Here is a 21,985-nt window from a genome sequence, read left to right as displayed (position 1 = left end):
ATGAGAAATACAAATAATAGTGAGAGCATATAACTCTTCATGGATCTCATTAATAGTAACCTGGATTTACCTGAAAGGGCCAATTTTATTTCTTCTTTTTTTTAAACCAAGCTTCACTAACAAAGGACAGAAAATAATCTGACTGTTAAGGGTTTTTATAGTTTGAACCATATGACGTTTCTAATTTTAACTGTTTAGATCCATAGAGATGGAATTTCTCCATGATTCAACTCCATATCAATGAGCACCAGAATCTAAGAGAGGTTGTTACCTTTGAACCTAAAGTTAAAATGGTAAAAAACTTAATCTAATCACCAAATCAAAGCCAGCTCAGCAATAGTGCACATATTTTTTAGTGGTTCCTGTAACACCTGAAACAAAAGACTAGAGTTCTACTTCACACATCACTGTTTGTGTAGTCATGCGAAGCCATGATCTCAAATGGACCAGAGATTATGGATGAATCTTTCTCTATAGAATGGTAAATCATTACCTTGAATTACTATCTATAATTTTCAACAAGCAAACTGTCCTCTAAGGAGAATAGGGAAAGAGCAGAGTACACGAGCCACTGAGAGATCCATGGCTAGTTGTTCTCTTTTCCTCTGTGCTAACCAGTGCTAGCTATACCTTCCATTAGCAGATTGGACTCTGTGGGATCAGAAAGCATGTGTTATGAAATCTTTGATTGTGGTTAACTAGCACTTCTGATGTTGCTGAAAAAGTCTCTAGAATAATGAAATTGTGGACCAAGAGTAACAAAGTTTCTTTAACAACTCCTAAAGAAGGATTTCCTTTTTTTTTTTTTTCCCCTCCTATTTCTTTTTGATCTTCCTTTTACTACCAGAGCCTTTCCGGATCCCTGCTTTCTCATAGTGTTTTGCCAATTGCCTCCTCCACCACCCCCATGACTTGGATATGGGCAATAGTGAGAGTGAACCAGGGAGACAATTACAAGGATTCTGGTTCTGATCACTGATTCTACATTCAAAGTTAGCATCAAGCAGGAGTAACCTCATTTTCCTATAAACGAAGAGGGACATCTCTACTAAGATCAGTGAAAAATAGGGAAAGATTGTGCAAGCCAAATAGAAAATACATTCAAAAATCTTGACACGCCTAGCTAGATTACCAAAGCAATTTAAATTAAAAATAAATAAAATCATCAATTAATGTGGTGGATGAGGGTTTTTAAAAAGACAGCAAGGAAACATTGCAGTAACCAAAGTCACTAGTAGAATTGCTCGGCACTGTCACACATTTCACATAAAGTAGTTTAACCGATTCAGTATAATTTAAATTGTTCTACAAGAGGAAGGAAAACCTCAGCCAGGGAAAGAAAACTCCCACTGGGCAAAGACTGAAATAATCTTGAACAAAATTTAAAAAATAATTGTACCTGCATTGAAAAAAATTCCCGGGTTCATGCTTACTATGAATAATTCTTCAGTGGTCTTTTGTGAAGTCTCATTTAACCAACAATTCAAAACAAACCCACCAACCATCCAGAAATTTTAATTTTTCAAAGGAATGTAAGCATTGAGGTTTCTTGTCATGGAAAACAACTGATCATATTTCAGTCACTAGCCACATAATGTCCTCTGATAGCACCTAGCACCTTAGGTCAGCTGTGGCAATTAGAGATATTATGAAGCCCCTGTGGGGACACAGATTTGTAGATATCCGATGTCTCAACCTGTTTTCTTACCATCTGTACCCACATTTGTTTGATAGCTCTTTCAGTTTTACTAGGCATTATTAGAGAATAAAATAACAAAACTATCCTCCCTCCCCCGAGAAAACCCATCCAAGCCAACAACACACTATCATCAAATACAAAGTAATAAAAGAGTTGTACGCAAACCTGGTCAGTCCTTCCATTTCTTGAAACTTGCACACAAACTGAAGAAACCCACTCAGCTTTGAAAAGGTCGATCATTTTGCTCTCCTAAAATTTCATCTCTGAGTGCTTTCTTTCTCAGGTCTGTATTGCTCGCTTGCTCTCTCTCTGTCTCTAATTCTACTGGAGAGCGTTTTGTTTCCTTTCCCTGTTTCTTCTGCTGAATGAATGCAAAATACATGATTTGAAGGGATTTTGTTTTTTAGTTTAACAGTTGGAAGTCCAAAATCTTGCTCTTCTGAATGGCTTTATATGCCAGTCACTCAATTCATAACATTTACATAAAGAGGCATATACAGAAACAAAAATCTTGCTTTTTAAAGCAAAAACAAAACCACAACAAAAACTCGTTTTACTCCTTTGATCCCATTCCTATTTTATTTACTTAACTGTTAACACTTACCCTGAGATGTGCCATAAATGCTTTATTCCAAATGTATAAAAGCCAACCACATCTCAGCTGAGAATTAAACAGTTTTAATGTCTTCAAATCCATGTCCTTGCTCCAAACCCTGATACAGACCGTCACTGGCAGCAGTACAATAGTTCTACACAGCAGACATCTGATTTTTGACATTTAAAAATAACAATATTGGGGGGGGAAGGAGTCTTTTTTTTATTATTAACTACAAACAGCTTGTGAGTGAGCACATATCACCAATTGACTGTGTTAACTGCAACTTGCAATGATTTCCAGCTACAGTATTTTATTTCTAAATCAATGTCAGACAGAGGCCAAATACCTACAGACCTCTCATTTTTTATATAATTATGGCAGTGGCCTATGTTAGATTAATTCCAAGTGATAATTCTACAAGGGGAGAACCAGAACTTTGCTAATATTTAGATTATATTATTGGTGATTATTAATTTATCTTTGTTTCAGTCCTGACTTAAATTAGGAACCTATCAGTCATTCCATTGTTTGTCTAAGGTGGGTCACATTTCATACACACGCATTCTTAGCTGTATGTATACACCAGGGGTGCCAAAAAATGTATACATGTGGACACTTTGGTCAATGTTGCTCAATCAGTAGTTCACCATAATCAGAAGTGTCTAGACGCTGATGGTACCACTTTGAGCACCTCTTGTAATTACAGAAGTCAAATGTGACTTGTATTCATCTTTTGTTATTGGTATATATTGAATATTACAATTTTAATACAGTTTTTTCCTTTCTGAAAATGTGTATACATATTTTTGGCACCCTATGTATATGAGGTCAAATGAACATGTACATTTGCTACAGAATAAAACAAGTAATAAAATGAAAAGAAACTCCACACATTTATTTCTATTTCTGAAGCACATTGGGTACTCATACCAATCTGGGATCAAGTCTTAACTTTTTCACTTACTCACTTAGGAGTTTCAGGGCAAACGGTTTAATCTTTTGAGCTTCAGTTTTGTCATCTGTAAGCTGGAGTAAATAGTAATACTTATTTTACAAAGTCATTTTGAGTACTAAATGAGACACCGTATGGTTTCTGGCACATAATAGGTATTTGCTATATGCCACTTCCTCCCTCTGTTTTGTATTTGGGAGGGGTAGAAATTGGGCATGGTAAATTGAAAGAATTCAGGCTTTGCAGGCAGACAAACCAGTTTTGATCCACCATGTTGCCATGCACTAGCTGTGTGTCCTTGGGCAAGTTACTTAACCTAATTTACTAAATCTCAGTATCTTCAAGTAAAAAATACCTCCTAGAGTTTTAAAGAGCAAATTAGATTACATTGGAATATTCACTTTTGGTAGGCATTTATTAAGGGAGAGTAACAGGCTCTTGAAAATTGCCTTCATTAGTATTCAGCTTATGTAACTTGGGAGTTTAAAGATGTGGACTGAGATCAGAGGCCTTTAGATCAAGTGTCTCAATTTATTGAAAAAGAAGGAGACCCAGAGAGCTGAAACGATGATCCCAAGCCACTAACTAGTGAGTGTCACTAACTAGTGAGTGGCAAATAAAGGCGAGACTACATACCCTCTTATTTAAAGTTTGATGCTTTGTCCACTAAACCCCGGGATGTTGCAGTTGAACACATATGTAAATCCAATTTCAATATTAGTTGGTAATTAAAGCAATACAACTGCAAAACAACCCCTTCTCGACTTTCCCAAGTTTGCTTCTAAAAATGAGTTTTTAAAGGAAATTATTCCATAGAAGCTGGCAGGGGCTGGCTACACCTCTCCTTCTGAGAGGTGCTTCCACAGGATGGCAGATTCTCCCTTTCCTACAAGGCCAGAAGAGAGCTGGAGAAAACTTCCAGTTCTCAGGAGCACCCTTCTCTTCTGCTTCCCCTTGTGAATGTCCGGCTCCTCCTCTCCTTTCTTTAGAGGAACTCTTTGACCTCAGCACGCTGGTTGGGAAGAGCACACTGTTTCATATTTAGTTTATTCACTAAACATACTACTTCCTCACACTGAAATATAGAATCGTTTTTCAGCTTGAAAGCCTTGCACAAAATAGGAGCTCAGTAAATATTAACATTTGTTAAGGAAGGTATAACTCTGAGCTTAGTTTATATTTAAAGGGTTCAACTAGCTTGGTTTTGGGTTAATTATTGCCCGATGTAGGTTAGAAAGTATTAAATTTTTTTAATCTTTCATAGTTTCAGAATTAAAAACAAAGGTGCTTTGGGTATCCAAGTCAGATTAGCCATTACTCTGAGGAGGAAGGGAATGGGGCTGAGGAAGGTACACGTATGATCCATGTTTTATTTCTCTGGTTGTGTGGTGTGTAAATGGGTTTTTTTTTTCTTTATACCTTTCTGTAAGTCTCAAATATTTTATTTTAAAAATGGGCTTAAAATAAGGTAAATAATTTGAAAACAGAATTTCCAGATCTTTATAAGATCTAGTAATGCTACTATACTAAATCCCAAGCTTAAACTTCAGCTTTCATTCTCATTTTACCGAAGAACTTTAATGATAATATGTTTACTTGAAAGGTTTCCCCCCGACCCCCCTTGCTCGCCATTTTCATGCCCTTGATTCAAAGGTTGTGCTGGGATGTGGGAAAGAGCTATTTTGCATCAAATAGATCTAAGTCTAAATTTCAGTTCTACAATTTACTGGTCCCATGACTTTAAATCAATTAATATTTCTAAACTTCGGTTTCATTTTTGTAAAAATAGAGTATTATTATATCTCCCTCTCAGGATTATTATGAGGATTAACTGAAAAAACCAATGTGAAAATGTTTGCTACAGCATCTGGTACATTGTAGATTTTCAGTTAATATCAGTTTCCTTCTTTCTTTCCTTATCCTTCCACTTTTCATCACTACTTGAGCTTTTTATTTCAGAAAGACATACAAAGGAAAGAGAAATAAATTTAAGGTAGGGAGAATGTAGGCAACTCTGTAAGCATAATGAAAGCATTCCATTACCAACAAAGGCTGGTCCCAGATCCATGTAGAGTATCCTTCTTTGAACTGATATTTTTCATCTAATCTCATCACTACTTATTAAAAAGTCCAGGCTTTTTTGTTGTTGTTGTTCTGTTATTGCCACTAGTCACAGAACCTTTATTGACAAAATATCCTGTTCTAGGACTTCTATCTCATTTCCCATTCTTTCTTCATGACAGATATTCTTATCAAAAAACTTTATTCTCAGTGGTGGGTAAGATTTACGTGTTTAAGGATTTTCTAAAATTTTCACTTGTAACCCTTATAATGGTCATGTCTATAAATTAAGCATCTCGGATTCTAGTCCTACCTCTGCCACATACTAACAGTGTAGTCCACTAAGCCTTTACCTTTCTTTGAGTCTAGTTTTTTATATACTAAATGAGGATTTTGGATTAGATGATCCCTTTAGCTCTAAAATTCTGCTAATAGTTCTTGATGACTTAATGAATGCAGGTAGCAATCTTTAGTAAACTGGGCAATATTACTTTCAGTGGGGAATACTGACCATGTCATTATATGTTGTTCATGAAAACCATCCACATATCGTTGGCTTCTTCTGAACTCTGGGGATCGACTCTGGCCCTGTCCATGCCCATTGACTGCCAGCCTAAAATATTCTTAAGGCTTGGTGGAGGCATTTCCAAGAGAGCCAGGTTTGTCAGGAGGAACTCAAAGAGAGCAAAAAGATAAACTCTTCAGGAGAAGATGTTTTTTCTAGCATTTCTTCTTAAGATGAGTGTGAGAAATGACTACGTCATGCTTTCATAATACAGTAAAAACTTTTTTAAAAAGATGGGGATAGCAGGAAGAAAGCCACTGTGGAAAGGAAGACTATGAGGTCATTCTTATGGAGGGTTGTATCTTGGGGAAAATGACAATACTGAAGAAAGGAGGTAGGGAAGACCCTGATATTTTTATCCAGATGAAATCTAGTTTAAGTGAACTAGAGAGCAGTAGGAAAAACATGAGGAGGCTGTGGTAGGAAAGGAGCAGCCTTCTTTGGTTCTGGATGTGTGTGTATGATTTATAGACTGACACATTGTGTTTTATTACGTGGAAGCTTCCCCCTTCTTTTCTTCCTCGTCTCTGTTGCACTGGGTCTCTGCAGCTGTGCTTGTCAGGTCCCCAAACTGGCTTGATCTCTACCTTCTCAGGGCTAAGGGCATTATCCCGATTCCCTGTGCTCTGCGGGGTTGGAGGCTTCTGTGGGAGTGTGATTAATGTTGGTGTTGGTGTGGCAATTGCAATAGTGAAGATGTTAGATCAATTTTTCCAAACTAATAACTTCAGGCAGAATTTTACAACTAAAAACAAGAACAACTCTGGATAGATCTAATTAAACTCTTTCCAAAATTCCAAAGGTCGTTGTTGACTTTTGTAAAAAGGTGGGGTTATTTTAAAATTCTGTGTAGACTCCCCTTTCCTCTCCCCTCAATCCCATGATCCCTCAGACAAAAGAATAACTTACGTAGGTGTGCTTTTCAAAGCACTTTCATATCTAGTAACTCATGATAACTAGATGAAGTTGGTAGCAGATTTGTTTCCTGACAGGAGCACTTAGCCACAGAAATGTTAAAAAATTTGTTCAGGTTCATGTAGGCAATTCATAGTAGAGCCAAGATTAGAAACAGGAGAAGACACCACACAATTAGCAGGTACAATTTCTAAACATCCATCACCAGACAGAAATGGTACCTGAAGGTACTGGCAGGAACGTTCTTGTTGACACGACTCTGACTTCACCATGGCCTGGTCCATGTTAACGGAGGCTTTCTGGTAAACCTCCCGGGCTCGGCTCACCGTCAGAGTGGAGGACCAGGCGCTTTTCTTCAGGAGCGGCGCGTCCAGGTTGACTGGCAGGTTGGCACAGGTGGAGCACTTGACGTCATTGTTACTCCGGGAGGCCTTGACTGCCTGCTCACTGATGGTGTTGTAGGTTTCCATGAAGTACTGTGAGGCTGAGCGGTCGGGACACCTGCCCATGGTCATCACGCCCGAGGGGGCATGGTAGATGCACATGTCGCTGTCCAGGTTGTCGTCAGAGCTCCACCAGCCGGGGGAGGTGTTAGGCCGGGTCTTGGGCTCAGCGCGCCGCTCCTTGCTCTTGCTGCGTTTGCCATACCTCACCGTCTGCGACTCATCTGGGCTGGCTTTGCCCCCATTGACGCTGCCCTTGGACGGCCCCTCCAGAGAGTGCGACTTGGTGAAGAGCTTCTGGACCGAGTGGACCAGATGGCGGATGCGGCCAGGACTGTCGCTGCGGTGTTCCACAGCGGTCCGCTTGTACTGCAGTGTGTGGTAGCCATCCCGGTTGAGCGGCAGCTGCCTCTCAAACTGGTCCAAGAGGTTGGGGGGAAGGCGATTGGCCTTGGTAGCCAGGGTGCGAGGCACCAGGGCACACTCGTCCTTCAGTTCCTGCTGAGAGTTGTAGTGCCTGCGCGGGAAGGTGCTGCTGGCCAGTGGGTCGCTGAAGGGGCCCACGCACTCGGCCTGGAAAGAGTTGCGCTGAGTGTAGTAAGGGTGGTCGGCCGGGTGGTGCTCCACTGGGCTCAGCAGGTATGGCTTGCGGTCCGAGTGGTGCGACAGCGAGTCACAGGCGGAGTCACAGGTGACTCCGTGGTGGTGGCTGCGGCTGCCCGATAACCCTTTCATTGCTGATGGGGCACAACCTCGGGGGTCATGGACACCCCGTGGTTAGGTTCCAGACCTGTCTCCCGCAAAGACCTGAGGGAATGAACAAGAAGGGGAAAATGGTTAACACGTCTCTTGCTAAATAGTGCTTTCTTGTGCTGTGCTGTCTGCTACTGTGTTTGTTTTCTGGCAGAACTCGTCACTGTCCCTAAAAGCAGCTTTGATGCATTGTTGGAAAAACTCTATCACCTCTGTAGGGTGGAAAAGCTGACTTCAATCAGATATCGGGAGAGGGTAGGGGTGACAGCCAGTAAACCTGGAAAAATAAACTATAAAAATGTTAAAATGTTTTTATATTATTTGAAAGAGACCCACGCCTCCGTCCATGATACCAACAACTGGCTTTATCTTTCCTTTGCTTCTCTGGTTTTAGTCTTCACCGCATGTTAATCATAAAGGTAGCACACTAGAAGGGCTCAGTTTCTTTGGGATGGCTTTGCTGATACCCTACTGCAGAGAAATCTAGTTCCCCTCTGTGTTTCCCCAGCATGTATGCTCTAAGCTCTGGGCGTTCCAGGGTAGCTTCAGTTCCTGGCAAACGGGCCTACCTTTTAGTCACCTTTACACCCCCTTCCTAACACCAGGCCAGCCATGTAGACACATAGTAAGCACTCCATAAATGTGAGTGAAAATAACATAAATTAAAGAGGCACCTTGTAACTTGAGGATATATCTTGCTATCTTCTATGACATGTTTTCCCATTAGAATTCTGTGGTAACAATTCTAGGACATAAGCAATCCCTTCATAGTACTTATAGCTCAAAAAAAGTAACAATGTGGCAAACAAATCAGAGTTGTAGGGAAAATCTGTCCCTGTATTTCTGTCATCAGAGGGTTAACAAACTGAGAACAATTGAAGAACAAATAAGCTTGAGTTGGCTAGTTTGAATATCATGGCATCTGCTCTTCCTGGTTTAAAGGTTTCTGGTTAAATGTTCATAAGCAATAGAAAGATGGCCAAAGGAAAGGCCCTTGAAATGTTCCTGAGGACATGAAACACTTGGGCCTGAGGGTCAGCTTAGCTTCGGAGAGAAGTGTCTCCTGCAGATCTGCCCGCCTGGGGGAACTCTGCTCATTCTGAGCCCAGGTCTTCCTGGGGCTTTAGTATCGGAGGCTGCTGCTTCACTGGGCAGAGTGTTTTCCTACTCTAACAGAGTGTGTTCTCAGTAGGTGACCAAGTTTCTATTGACAGCCTAACTTTTGTTAAAGCTTTCCACGGTACAAAAGTTGTCGTATGAAGAGTTTTCCTGAGAGTGGATTGTAAAAGTTTTCTTCACAAGAAAAAAAAAATGTATAACAGTGTGATGATGGGTGTTAGACTCATAATGGTGATCATTTCACAATACAGTTGACCCTTTAACAACATGGGTTTGAACTGCATAGGTATACTATACACAGATATTTTTCAAGAAATACAGTTGCCCCTTTGTATCTGTGGATTTTGCATCCATGGATTCAACCAATCACGGATCAAAAATAGTATTTTCGCATTCCCAGCTGCGGTCTCCCAATCTTGGATGCCCAACAGTTATTAAAAATACTGTTTTATATCTGCTGTTGGTTAAATCCATGGATGTAAAGGGCCGACTGTGGTTAAGTTTTGGGGGAATCAAAAGTTATACGTGTATTTTCAATCACATGGGGTTGGCACTCTTAACCCCCCTGCATTGCTTAAGGGTCAACTGTATATACAAATATTGAATTAGTATGTCATACACTTGAAACTAATATAATGTTATATATCAATTATATCTCAAAAAAAAAAAAGTCGTCCTGAAAAGCCAGTGTGACTTTCTAAAATATCACAAATGTCATTTCACATATTCAGAGAGGGAGAGATAAATGGTTTAATTAAAAGAAACAACAACAACAAAATAAAACACACATGTGGCCTAACGAAGAGAAACATGGACTTTTGAGAGGTCAGGTCTTGTCTAGTCCATGGGACATACTGTATGTGGGAACTCTGATAATGTTGAAAATCTCTATCCCTGCTTAAGAAGCTCCTTTCTTCCTTCTAGTCTCTCAGTTTCTGGATTAATCTCTCAGGAAAACTGATGGGAAGTTTTAATGATCAGACTCTTTCAAAACTGCTTAGTCTACTAAATTATGAGCTCCTTGAGGTAGAGACTATGTTTTACCCATTCCATGCCCAGAAAAGTGCTTGGCTGATGGGGGATCTCAGTACAATATTTATTCAATAAACTAATACATTAATGCAAAATTTCCCAAAGAAGTCTGTACTGTGATTCAAGTCACATCTATTGAATGGCAATATGACTGTGTAACAAGGGAAGGACCAGGGCCAAAGAAGAAAGAAGAAAGGAAGGGACCATCTCATAGGCATTCCAGGAACAAGTAGCTTTCAGAGTGAGGCAGAAGGCAAGCAGGTGAATACTCCTTCTGCCAACCATCAGTCTTCAACTTCTGACTCTCCACAAGCCACTCCAAATATCCCACCTCTTAAAGTTCTACCTGCCTTGAAGTTAAAGTCTGAAGAGTGCCTGGCCTGCTGACTACAGGGTTGTCAAACAGACAGAGGATAATCTGTTTGAAGTAAAGCAAGAAATTGACACCTGAAGAGACAAAAGGGAAAGCAGGACTCATGATACCTGTTGATCAGGAATAACCTAAAAATCAAATCTTGCCCACTGAAGAAAGACTAATGAAAAAGAAAATTTTAGCATAAATTACACTAGAACTGCTTTGTATGAAGTTATGATCCCAAGAATAGGCTGTGGCAAGGAGTGTTATAAGAGGGTTAAATACATGCTTTTAACCAGAAAAACTGTGATACAAACTAATTTATGAGTATATGGAAAAATCCACTGCATAAGGGAGTCTCTCTCTATAAAACAGCTCTTATTGAAGACATTTTTACCTTTTAAATATGGATTTAAAAATTAAAAAAAAGGGCCGAGTGGCTCAGTTGGTTAAGAGCGCGAGCTCTTAGCAACAGGGTCACCGGTTCAATTCCCACATGGGCCAGTGAGCTGTGCCCGAGCTGAGCTGCCATTGAGCTGGTGAGAGAGTGCGTGCTCTAAGCAGCAAGGTTGCTGGTTCGACACCTGTATGGGATGGTGGACTCTGCCCCCTCCCCTCGCCCCCAACTAAGATTGAACAGCCGCAAGCTGCCGACGGGTGGCCAGATGGCACAGTGTGCAATAAGGTTGCAGGTTCCACTCCCACATGGGATGGTGAACTATGCCCGCAACTAGATTGGAAGTGGCGACTGGACTTAGAGCTGAGCTTGTGCCTTCCACAACTAAGATTGAAGGACAACAACTTGACTTGGAGCTGATGGGTCCTGGAAAAACACAATGTTCACCTTCCCCAATTCCCCAACACTGTTCTCCTCCTTAATTCCCCAATAAAAATCTTAAAAATAATAAAATAAAATTTAAAAAAATAACAATCCAGTAGGATGATAGTCACATAATGCTTTTAAGTCTTATGATTACACATGAAAGAATCTCAGTATATGAAGTAATATGAAATAATGCTTCAAACTTTCCTTCTGAAGCAGCTGGGTGTTGGGTAGATATTCTCTGCTAAATATAATGTGAAACTGGCAAGAGCTGAAAACATGAATTATACACATTTACTCCAAAATGTACAAGATTATTTGAAGTGTGTATTCAGTATTTGGTTACTTTTAATATGTGAATAGCAATTCATGTAAGATGATGTTACCCGAGGATAAGCTAGCAATCAAAGAGCCTTTTTAAAGCCATTAATGATGAATTCGTTAAATGTTATAACCAATGATGAATTTTGTAGATGAAACACATACAGTGTGATTTTTAATCAAATTTAAGTGGGCTATCTTCAATAGAGTGACAAACACTTATATTTTCTTAGAGGGTAATAAATTGTATAAAGGATAAATAAGTTAACTTTCCTCCTTCTTTACTTCATATTTGTAAAAGGATATTGAGATATTGATCCTGTTTCTCTATAATTTGACACATAAGTTCATGGGGGAAATGACAATACACAATCCTAAACATTTCTAAATGCTCAGTCTATCTGGTTAAGGCCAAATAAATGACTTCCTGTCCTTTGCTATATAAAAAAATTTTTTTACCCTCTCTCCTACCCTTTTGTCATTTTAAAAAGGAAAACAGACTAATTTGTGATCGTCAAATGAAGCGACACATTCAGTGACTTCTTTGTGAGCTGGAGCAGATGATTTAAAACCCTCAGTGGCTAAATGATTGTTGGTGTTATCTATCATGGACATCCTGATATTCCTTCTCTCATTCTTCATTTTCCTCTTTCCTTATTCTTAAACTCCCTTTCCAGCACACTTTCCCCCCCTCTCCTAATTAATGTATATAAGTGGCATCCATGGACCTTGCTTGCTCCAGCCTGTGGTGTGACTGGGTATCCCTCCTGTACAGGTGAGGTGTTGCTGCTGCAGACAACCACATGCAGACTGCAAATCCTTAAGGGCCCAAGGGCTGGTGATGTGCTCAGAGAGACATGACCTAATCACGAAAAAAGATAACAAATCTTGTTATGTTCTGTATTCTTGGATAAGGAAGCTGCTAGCACCTGAATTAGATTTTAAGTGGCCATAAAAGATTTCTGAAAATAGAAGGGGAAATTGCCTTTCATGCCTCCTTTGAGCAAGGGTGGGGAGTGTAGGTCAACATGCCTTCATAAGGGTTTCTATGACTATGGTGATCATCTCTCATTTTTTCTTGTTCACTGTGACTTCAAATTATGCTTGGGTGAACTCCTAATTTTGATTTTACTGTCAGACAACGTGTCTTGATTTGGGGTTTGGAAAATTTGTTGACTACATCAGCCAGCGTGAGATGAGCTCTGAGTGTGAGATGCACCTGGATTTTACAGAGTTCCCTCACCTGGAGTAGAAGCATTGCTGTACAGATGATGACCAAAGCAAGAACGACCCAGCACTGGAAAGGGAATTCTAAAGGTAGGTAATTTATTAGACCCAAGGGAAAAACAAACAAACCACATACAGAAGATGCTGACAAGGGGAAAATAATCTTGCAAACTTGGCAAATCCTTATTTCATTTTGATTTCTGTGCATGTCTTTATTTAAAGCTGCTCTTCTTGGTTTTTCTTTACATGCACACAGAAGAGCCACGTGAAGGGCTCCCCTCTCTCACTCAAGGACTGACAACTAGGCAATCAGGACTTGCTGTGGAAAGAACAACACAGGGGGCTCCTGCCCAGGAGAACAGGGAGCACTGTGTTCTGGTTTGGGGGGATCTTAGGGAGAAGAAATCTTTTCAGGGTCAAGAGTCCTTTTGGCGTCCCTCCATGCAACCTGCCATGCCAGGTTATAATAGTCAGCTGAAGAGAAAGAAAGGATTCCTTTACTGAAGAGTGTAAAGCAGTCCCAGAATAATGATTGTGTTTCCCAGTCTCCTTGGATGTGCATAGGGGACTAATTCTGGCTAATGGAATATAATTAAAAATGGCATATGCAATTTCTGGAAAATGTCTCTGAAGTGAAGGGCATACCCTTTTTAAAAATTATTTTTTATTATGAAATACACATTTTTTAGAATTAGTTTCAGCTCTACAGCACAGTGCAATAGTTATACTTTTTATCCCTCAAAATGATAACCCCCCTCCCCCAATCCACCCCCCCTTCCCCCCAATATCATACATATCTATTACAATTCCCTTGACTCCACTCCCACACGATACTCCATGTCCCATGACTATATATATATATATATATATATATATATATATATATTCACTTATACTTGATATACAATATTATACAACATCAGCTTCAGGTGTACAGCCTCTTCCCCATCCATGATGCAAGACATGTGACCACCTGACACCCTACAAAATATTTACAACATTATTAATTATATTCCTCGAACTGTCTTTCATGTCCCTGTGGCAATATTGTAGTTGCGTATTTATGCCGTCTAATCCCTTCCCCTTCTCCCTCATACCCTTTTTTATCCCTCTTGTGGCTGAACTGCAGACCTAAGGGCTGACTGAGCAGTGATATTGTACATGAGCTGGAAGGTACAGTTGGAGGATGGGAACAGCACAAGAGAAAGGACCTGGCCACAGTGGAAGACCATTTCCTCCCTGGGTGTGTACCTCTGAGTCTTGTTTATGTGGGAGGAAACAGACCTTTATCTTTGTCTATGCCTCTATTATTTTGTTTTCTGACACTTTACCTGAACCTATTCCTAAGCAAGATAGGTAGTCAGGGCCAAATCCTGGAGAGCTTTTTTTTTTTTTTAAATTTAATTTTTCTTATTAGTTTCAGGTGTACAAAACAACATAATGATTAGACATTTATAACCCTCACAAAGTGATAATCCCCTCAGGTCTACTACCCTCTGACATTGTACATAGCTATTACAATACTGTTGACGATATTCCCTATGTCGTACTTTACAACCTGTGACTATGTATATACAGACGTGCCAAAAAAATGCATACACATTTTAACAAAGGAAAACACTGTATTAAAATTATGCTGATGGTAACCACTTTGAGCATCTCTTGCAGTTGCAAAAGTCAAATGTGAATTGTATTCATTTTTTGTTATCGGTATATATTATTACAATGCTAATACAGTTTGTTCCTTTCTTAAAAATGAGTATACTTTTTTTTGGCACCCTCTGTATATACTTGTACATATATATAATTATATACGTATAATTATAGTTGACATTCAATATTATTTTATATTAGTTTCAGGTGTATAGCACAGTGCTTTGGCATTTATATAATCTATGAAGTGATTCCCCCCAATAAGTTTAGTATCCATCTGACACCCTACATAGTCTTTACAACATTATAGTAAATGGGACTTACTTTGCAGGTGGTGGTACTCCATGAGTGTGATTTAAGCCAGGCAGCGACAGGGCCATACCTGTACTAAATATTTCTCTGACTGTAGCTACAGACTAGCTTTAGACAGGGGGAGAGGCAGGAAGATCTAAAAGAAGCAATTATTTCTTCCTGTGCAGTTCATGAGAGAAGACCAAAAGAGAGGGAGGAAGACCCCTATAAAATGGTGAGAATGTCCTCGCCAGCTGGGGCTGTGCCCCCATTTCAGGCCTCCTTGCTCACACTTGTGTGTTTCTACTGTAGTTTGTAGTTTAAACACACATTGTACTTTTTCTAGATAGAATAAAATTCTATGTAATATGGATGCAGATTTTTAGTAGCAATTTTTCTTCTATTAATAATAAATCCAAGTTCTATGAAGATTGAGAATGAAGAACTATATGACTGCACAGGCTTATGATTTTAAATTAATGTTTTTTTTAAATGGGAATGGTTCTCATTAATATATTACTGAAAAACAAAGCCATGCCCCTTTAGGGTAAAAGTAAACAGAAAACTTAACAGGGGTGAGAGTGCGAGTTAACACTGACAAAAGGCAGGTATTTTCTGACCTTCTGAATTGGTAGCTATGGAAATGCCATTTTCTTTCACTTTTTCAAGCTTCCCTACTTGAAGATTTTCATGTGTTATATACTTAAAATCATGCAAATGCTATTAGAGCACCTTTGAATAAGCACAGTCTGAAATACGCCAGTTATATTATTCAAAATACAATGCTAAGCCATTTTATATATATGGACTATATTCTGGCTTTTCATTAACAATTATTGCGTATCCTAATCACTTAGACTTAGATTTTGTTTGTGAATACCTTCTTCAATCAGTCTGCTCCTATAAATAAGTGGCTTTGGAGCATTTCCCTTTTCAAAAGTATTGTACAAAATAAAAACCAAAACAACAACAACCCAAACCTCCTCCAATTTGGTCACAGTAGGTTACACAATTACAATTGCCTTTGTCTTCATACAAAGCTTGAAAGAAAGTGATTTCATTTCTATTTTTGAGCATAAAAAGATGGAGGATGGTGTTCCTGGAGAAATGGTTCGTAAGTCATCAATAACATTAGTATAATATATACCATTGCTGGTTGAGTAAAATGTCATAGGACTGAGGAGGGGATTTTTATGTGGAGATAATCGAAGCAGTACATTCTAAAACTTCATGATATTATTTTGGATTGACACAGGTGGGAAGGTGACTGTCCTGATTCTATGTGACCTTGGCGATATGCTCCACGTGGAATTTCTAGGAGAGGGTCTGATTATCTCAGCTATGCCTAAAAATGGAGGGCAGTTGCTAAGAGAATGTGGGCACTTTGAGCAGCGATGGCTAATACCTTCAGGGAGCACTTTGGGCAGGGGGACACCCTTTCTTATGGGGGTAAAACAGTTGTCTGCAGAATTTTCAAAGAGAAGAGCAAAAAACATCACTGTCTACTCCAGAGAGAAAGTTGAGGAAAACATGCAAGCTATTGACTAACCTAGGAGAAATAGGAATGAGGATAGAATAAAACTGTTTAGTGGGATATAAAGACAGCCATGATGGAAGATGGAAGAATTCCAACACAATGACAGTTAAAACAACACAAACAACAAAACTTGAAAAGATGCAGTTGAAATAGTCTCTGATGAAAGCTGAGTTATTTTTATCTCCAGCTCTCATAACTAGCTGAATAGTCTTGTGAACATGTTCTGGCACATTCTGGACAACTTGCTTCACAGCCAGACTATATATAGTTTGTTGTTGTTGTTGTTGTTGTTTACCTGAATCAAAACTTTTCTCTCATAAATTCTCTTCTTTTAAATTCTCTTGCTTTTCTTACTAAATTTGTTATACAACTCTACTGAGTGCCCATAGCGAGCCCCTTTTGTGGTAGCTGTTCAGTGGACACATGCTTTGGGGAATTTTTTCCCTACCCATAGGAACATTGAAGGTGATCACCACATCCTCTGAGTTGATTGAACTGGATTTGAAGACCCAACTCAGGGGCATCAAGACAGAGGCTTAACTCAGTTAATCAGATACTGGATACTGGACATTTAAATGGGAATGTTCCTAGAGCCACTCAACCCTGGTGTACTCATCTGCAGGGTCATGGCCAGTGTTGGCACCATACGAAGATAGAGCTATTTGAAACTGTGGGCAGCAGAAACAAGGACTCTGCAGATGAGTATGTGTGAAAAGAGAGAGAAGCAAACATGCGGAGCGAAGCAGGTCCAGACTTCATGTCGCTCCATGGAAAGAAACAGAGAGAAGCTGCCCAGCAATCTTATAGGTCTAGTCAGACCCAGATCCCTGCCCATAGCAGCGGAGACCCTGTAGCTGTCCGTGGCAGAACCATGGTAGGCCCACAAAAGCATACCCATCCACGTAAAGAGAGCTTCCTGGTCAGCTGGGGCAGCTGCAAGCATAACAGAACCACCACCTAAGTGCTCATTGTCCCAGAGGGGCCAAATGTGAGTCAGTTGCAGAAGCAGCTCCATTGTAATTGGCTAAAGAGTCTTTGTATAGCTTTTACCAGTTTAAGTATTTATTGGCACCAACAAACTATGCACACTCATTCAGATTTTACATTCACTCTTTTAAAACTATCATGGGTGCTTATACATGCCTGACAGGGCCCGGGCAGGTTCAGGTGCGCACAAGCGGCGGCCCTGGGCATGGGGCCCGGGCTGTCCAGATGGGTGCAGGCTGACAGTCAGACCCTGACCATGGACATACAAACCTTGACTCTGGAGCCTGCTGAGCAGGCGCCGGGCTCCAGTTACATAAGCTCTTTATGCAAGCATGACTTGCATTTGCGGGAGAGAGCATGCGCACTTTCGTGCACTCTCCTCCCCCAAAACCTCTATATAAAGGCTGTTATTGCTGATTAAAGATGTTGGTTCCTCCTCATGTCAGCTCCACGTGCTTTCTTTACCCTGGGCATCTCACCGCAGAAAGCTCCCCCAGCAGCCCCCCCCCCCCGGGGACAACAATGCATGAGAGAGATGGTCAGATAGCACACAGAATGAGGCGAAGGGCAGTCTCTCCGTTAGCCATTTTCAATGCTCTGCGGGTGTTTTTCTACAGGTGAGTTTGGCCTCCTGGCCTCAGCAATAGCTGCTGTTGATGGAAATTAGATTTGCAATTCCTCAAACACCACTCCTTTTTTTCTGCTTCCATCTTCACATAATTTTTAAAGTGTCCTTCTCTTACTGTTCACCTATCTAGCAATTAGACTCCTTTATAGCTTTTATTTATTTTTTCCATTTTGGAACCAGTCTTTTATTGCACTTTAGGTTTCTACAACCAATCTTAAATTTTAAACAAACAAATCCTTCTCCACTAACATTTCTAGAAACACTTATGCTGTGGTAGAGAAGAATGACGACATTCATTGTCCCTGGATTAAAGTCACTTACTTTTGAGAGGTAAGGGTATTTGCCTATAAGATAATAGTGAATATATTCTTCGGAATTTTTTTTTTTTAATAGCTGAGCCATCCTGCTACCTGTTGGCAGCTCAGCTGGGGCCGGGACTCGAACCGCTGTTGCTCAGAACTCGCACTCTTGAGCAAGCTCTTAACCAACTGTGCCACTCGGCCGGCCCTAATAGTGAATATATTCTTTAAATGTATTGGACATGAAGTCAAATCAAATCAATACATATGAATTTAATTCAACATTTATTTATTGAATAACTATTGTTTACATGCATTGGATACTGTAAAGAGAATTAAGGATTCTTAATGTCCCACCCTCAACCTCCTCTCTCTCAAGTTTTGTTGTTCCCTTATTCTTACTTCTGCTGTTCTCGGATAGCTCTCATGATAATTTATACCATGCTCTTGTTTCTCAACTCTTGCCTCTCCTCCAATTCCATCAGCCCCTCAGGCCTCACTTCCTTCCCTTGTCAGCCTAGGATACACATCATGTCAAACATCCTTTGTTATCATCCTCAGCTCCCTACCCTGTTGTCCTTTTGTCTCATTTATTCTGGATAATGTAAAACCAAGGACAGAGGCTATCATCCTTCTGACCTTTCACATGGAGGCTGCTGAGTGTCACTGGGGATGAGACTGGTGTCATGACAAATTCCTAGTGTTCAATCTCAGCTCCAAAGCTGATTAGGATAGCATCACAGCTCTCCTGCTTCTGTTTAGGTTACTGCAAGCTCTTGGCTCCACTCATTATCTCTACTCTGGAGTTGGCAGCAAAAACAAAGACAGTAATCAATAAATATTAACTGAATAAAAAAGGAATGGTCTCTCTGCCTCTAGTAACCATAATAATTACAAACATTTTTGAGCGCCTATGTACCAGGCACACATTGACCACTTTGAATGCATTATCTTATTTCGTCCTTACACAACACATGGTAGGGACTATTCTCTGGATAAGAAAACAGACTATTAAAGATTATATATAACTTGTCTGAGATCATACAGTTAGTAAATTTTGAACCTAGCATGATGTTCTTAACCACTCTGTCTTAATAAGTTTGTTTTTACCACCTCTAACACACACACACACACACACACACACACACACACACACACACACACACACTGCAGTAGTTTCCACAATGACTAAAGCATGATTTGTAATGTGGTCTTTGTTATCAGATCACACCATTTTTTAGTTTTTAATTCTTCCCAGATTCCCCACACATTGTATGATAAAATCTAAACCTTTGAATATGACCCAAAGCAGAGATCTTCACAATTTGGCCCCCATCTACAAGACAGCTTTATCTCCCGTCACCCCACCCCTTACATCAGCAATACTGGACTTTTTGTTCTTCCCTATATGCCACAATTTCCAATGTCCTTGTGCTTTCTGATCTCTCAAATAGTGACTTCCATTCACTGAGCAAATTCTTATTCCTCCCTCAAGAGGATGTACAAATATAACCTCCTCTTAAAATATTCCCTGTGCTAAAGGAAACATGGAAGTGAAAGGCTTTACGTAATTTATGAACTAGTTGGGAAAATAAACCACATAAATGTGAAACAATCAGAGAATAATATAAGTCAGAATCTAATCAAGCACTAGATTGTGTGGTACATGTTGCATATGTAATGAGCAAGAAAAAGCTTTTGAAAACAACAAATCTAAAAGGTGCAGAAGTTAAGGGGTATAAGGCATCTCAGTTTAGAAGGTTTAGAGAGTCTAGAGCAGCACGTTCTTCAAAGATGAGGTTCTTAGGACGATGTGCAGTGCCTGTTCTAGATTTTGTTCAAGTCTAAATATTTCATCTCTTCTTTGGCTTTTTACATTTGCTTTCATCTTGGATGATACTATTTAGATGGGAGTCTCAGATCATCTGAGAACTGCAAACCTGATTTCATTGTTAAGGTTCCTTTCAACAACTTCTCTTTGATGTTAAGTCACTGGACTATGGAAGAAAGTTATAAGAAACAAGTATTTATACTTGCATGCTTTTTACTATTGGATGTCATCTACCTTCACAAAGGATATCTTTTGAATGAGGCACCATGGAGGAAATCCCTCTCAGGTCTTGTATTAGCAAGGCTGTGTGTTCGACACCTGTCATTTAATCTTCCAGGTACTATAATTCTTGTAAGGTGAATATGTTTCCATTTATGCTTTGAATACCATGAAATTTATTAGGAAATTTATGACACAATAGTATGGTTTTATTAGCTTTCTACTTTTACTCTACTTTCATTATCCTTTCATTGGTTGTATATTTTATCCCTTTTCCTGATCTAAATAATCTTGTAAACCAATTGTTTGTGAAAAAAGTTGGAGTGGGGATGGCAAATCTGTATCTATCCACAACACTCTGTATTATGTAAATATAAATACTTTGTTAATATATTTTTTCTTTCACTTGATACCATCAAACGACTGTAATAATGGTTCTCAAACCTGAGAGTGCATAAGGATCAGCTGAAAAGCTGGTTAAGACACAGGTTGCTGAACCTTGTCCTCAGTTTTCCAGTTAGTTTTCAAGAATCTGCATTTCCAACAAATTCCCTGGTGTTCATGCTGGTCCAGCAACCACAGTTTGAAAACTACTGAACTAGACTCTCTATTTCTTACATCTGTAATTCTTCCTGGAATGCGCATCTTCCTTTCCTCCACTAGGCCAAACTCATACTTTTGCTTCCAAGCCCCAGCTCCACTGTCACTGTTTTTGGTGAAGGCTTTGTTGAATCCCATAGACAAAGTTACCAACTGTCTCATGAGTTCTCACACAGCACATTATTCATACCTCCACCAGGCACTGGAAATGTTTATGTTTGCTATAATTTATTTCCTTATATTCATATTTCTCTCAGTAGACTATGAGATTCTAGTGAGCATGAGGGTGTCACTCATTTTCACATCACCATTTCCTGGGAAAGTCCCTGACACACAGTACATACCCAATAAATCTTAGCAAAATACACACATGAATGGGGCATCTGCTTGGGAAACATGATATTTTCATGTAAAAATGTAGTAGCTTATCAATGCAATGACTATCTTTGTCCTGGGAATAATGTATCTCTAGCGTGTGCTAATTGGTAAGTATTTGAGCAGTGCCTAATGAAGTGCCCCTGTCCTGTGGCTCAGTCATCCTCCTTCGGGCCTCTCCGCAATTAGGGGCTCTTGAGCTACAATGGCAATGACTGAAGAACTGTTGTAGAAAACTCCATGTCAGATTCTCTCTATACACATCTCTGAAGACGGCAAGTCTTTTTGGTTAGAACCTTGCTGCTAGTAAATTGATGTCACGAAGGAATACTTTTTCTGTAGTAGGCTACAAGGTCCTCCATAAGCTATAGAATCTTCTCACTGGTATTTTTGAATCCAGTGAAACACAAGCTTTGCTTTTATTACAGGCCTACTATGTGCTAGGAACTCAATATACATTCCTTTGAACCCTTGCAAACTTGGCATGATTTCTCTCTCTCCTTTCCACAGATAAAGAAATAGGTTCATGGAAGTTAAACAACTTGCCCAAGGAGCACAACTAGTAAGGAGCTAAGCTGGGACTTGAACCTGGGTCTGTGAAACTTAAAGCACATGTTCTACCTGCCCCATCAATAGCTTCAAGAAACTTGAGGGTGCTGAAAGCAGCATAGCAGGGACTATCCTGCAATCATGAATTTCCAC

The 21,985-nt window shown here is 39.7% G+C and overlaps 1 protein-coding gene across 10 annotated transcripts in view; it reads right to left on the bottom strand.

Annotated features, from left to right (window-relative positions):
- DLGAP1 (DLG associated protein 1) overlaps positions 1 to 8,036 on the bottom strand; it is a 336,066-nt gene extending 328,030 nt beyond the window's left edge. For 4 of the 10 annotated variants that reach the window (XM_019665110.1, XM_019665109.1, XM_019665111.1 and 1 more), the window contains exon 1: positions 7,012 to 8,036. In XM_019665110.1, coding sequence (XP_019520655.1) covers positions 7,012 to 7,968 — 957 coding nt within the window. In that variant the 5' untranslated portion in view covers positions 7,969 to 8,036. Of the gene's footprint in view, positions 1 to 1,864; positions 2,215 to 2,303; positions 2,452 to 7,011 lie in introns of those variants that run through there. The other 6 variants (XM_019665115.1, XM_019665121.1, XM_019665113.1 and 3 more) reach the window with 5 other exon arrangements.
- Positions 8,037 to 21,985: the final 13,949 nt, after the last annotated feature.

This window comes from Hipposideros armiger, unplaced genomic scaffold (genome assembly GCF_001890085.2).
Source record: "Hipposideros armiger isolate ML-2016 unplaced genomic scaffold, ASM189008v1 scaffold_433, whole genome shotgun sequence".
In the NCBI taxonomy this organism is placed as follows: domain Eukaryota; kingdom Metazoa; phylum Chordata; class Mammalia; order Chiroptera; family Hipposideridae; genus Hipposideros; species Hipposideros armiger.
Note: the sequence above shows the minus strand (reverse complement) of the source record. Positions and strands in the feature narration are given on the sequence as shown.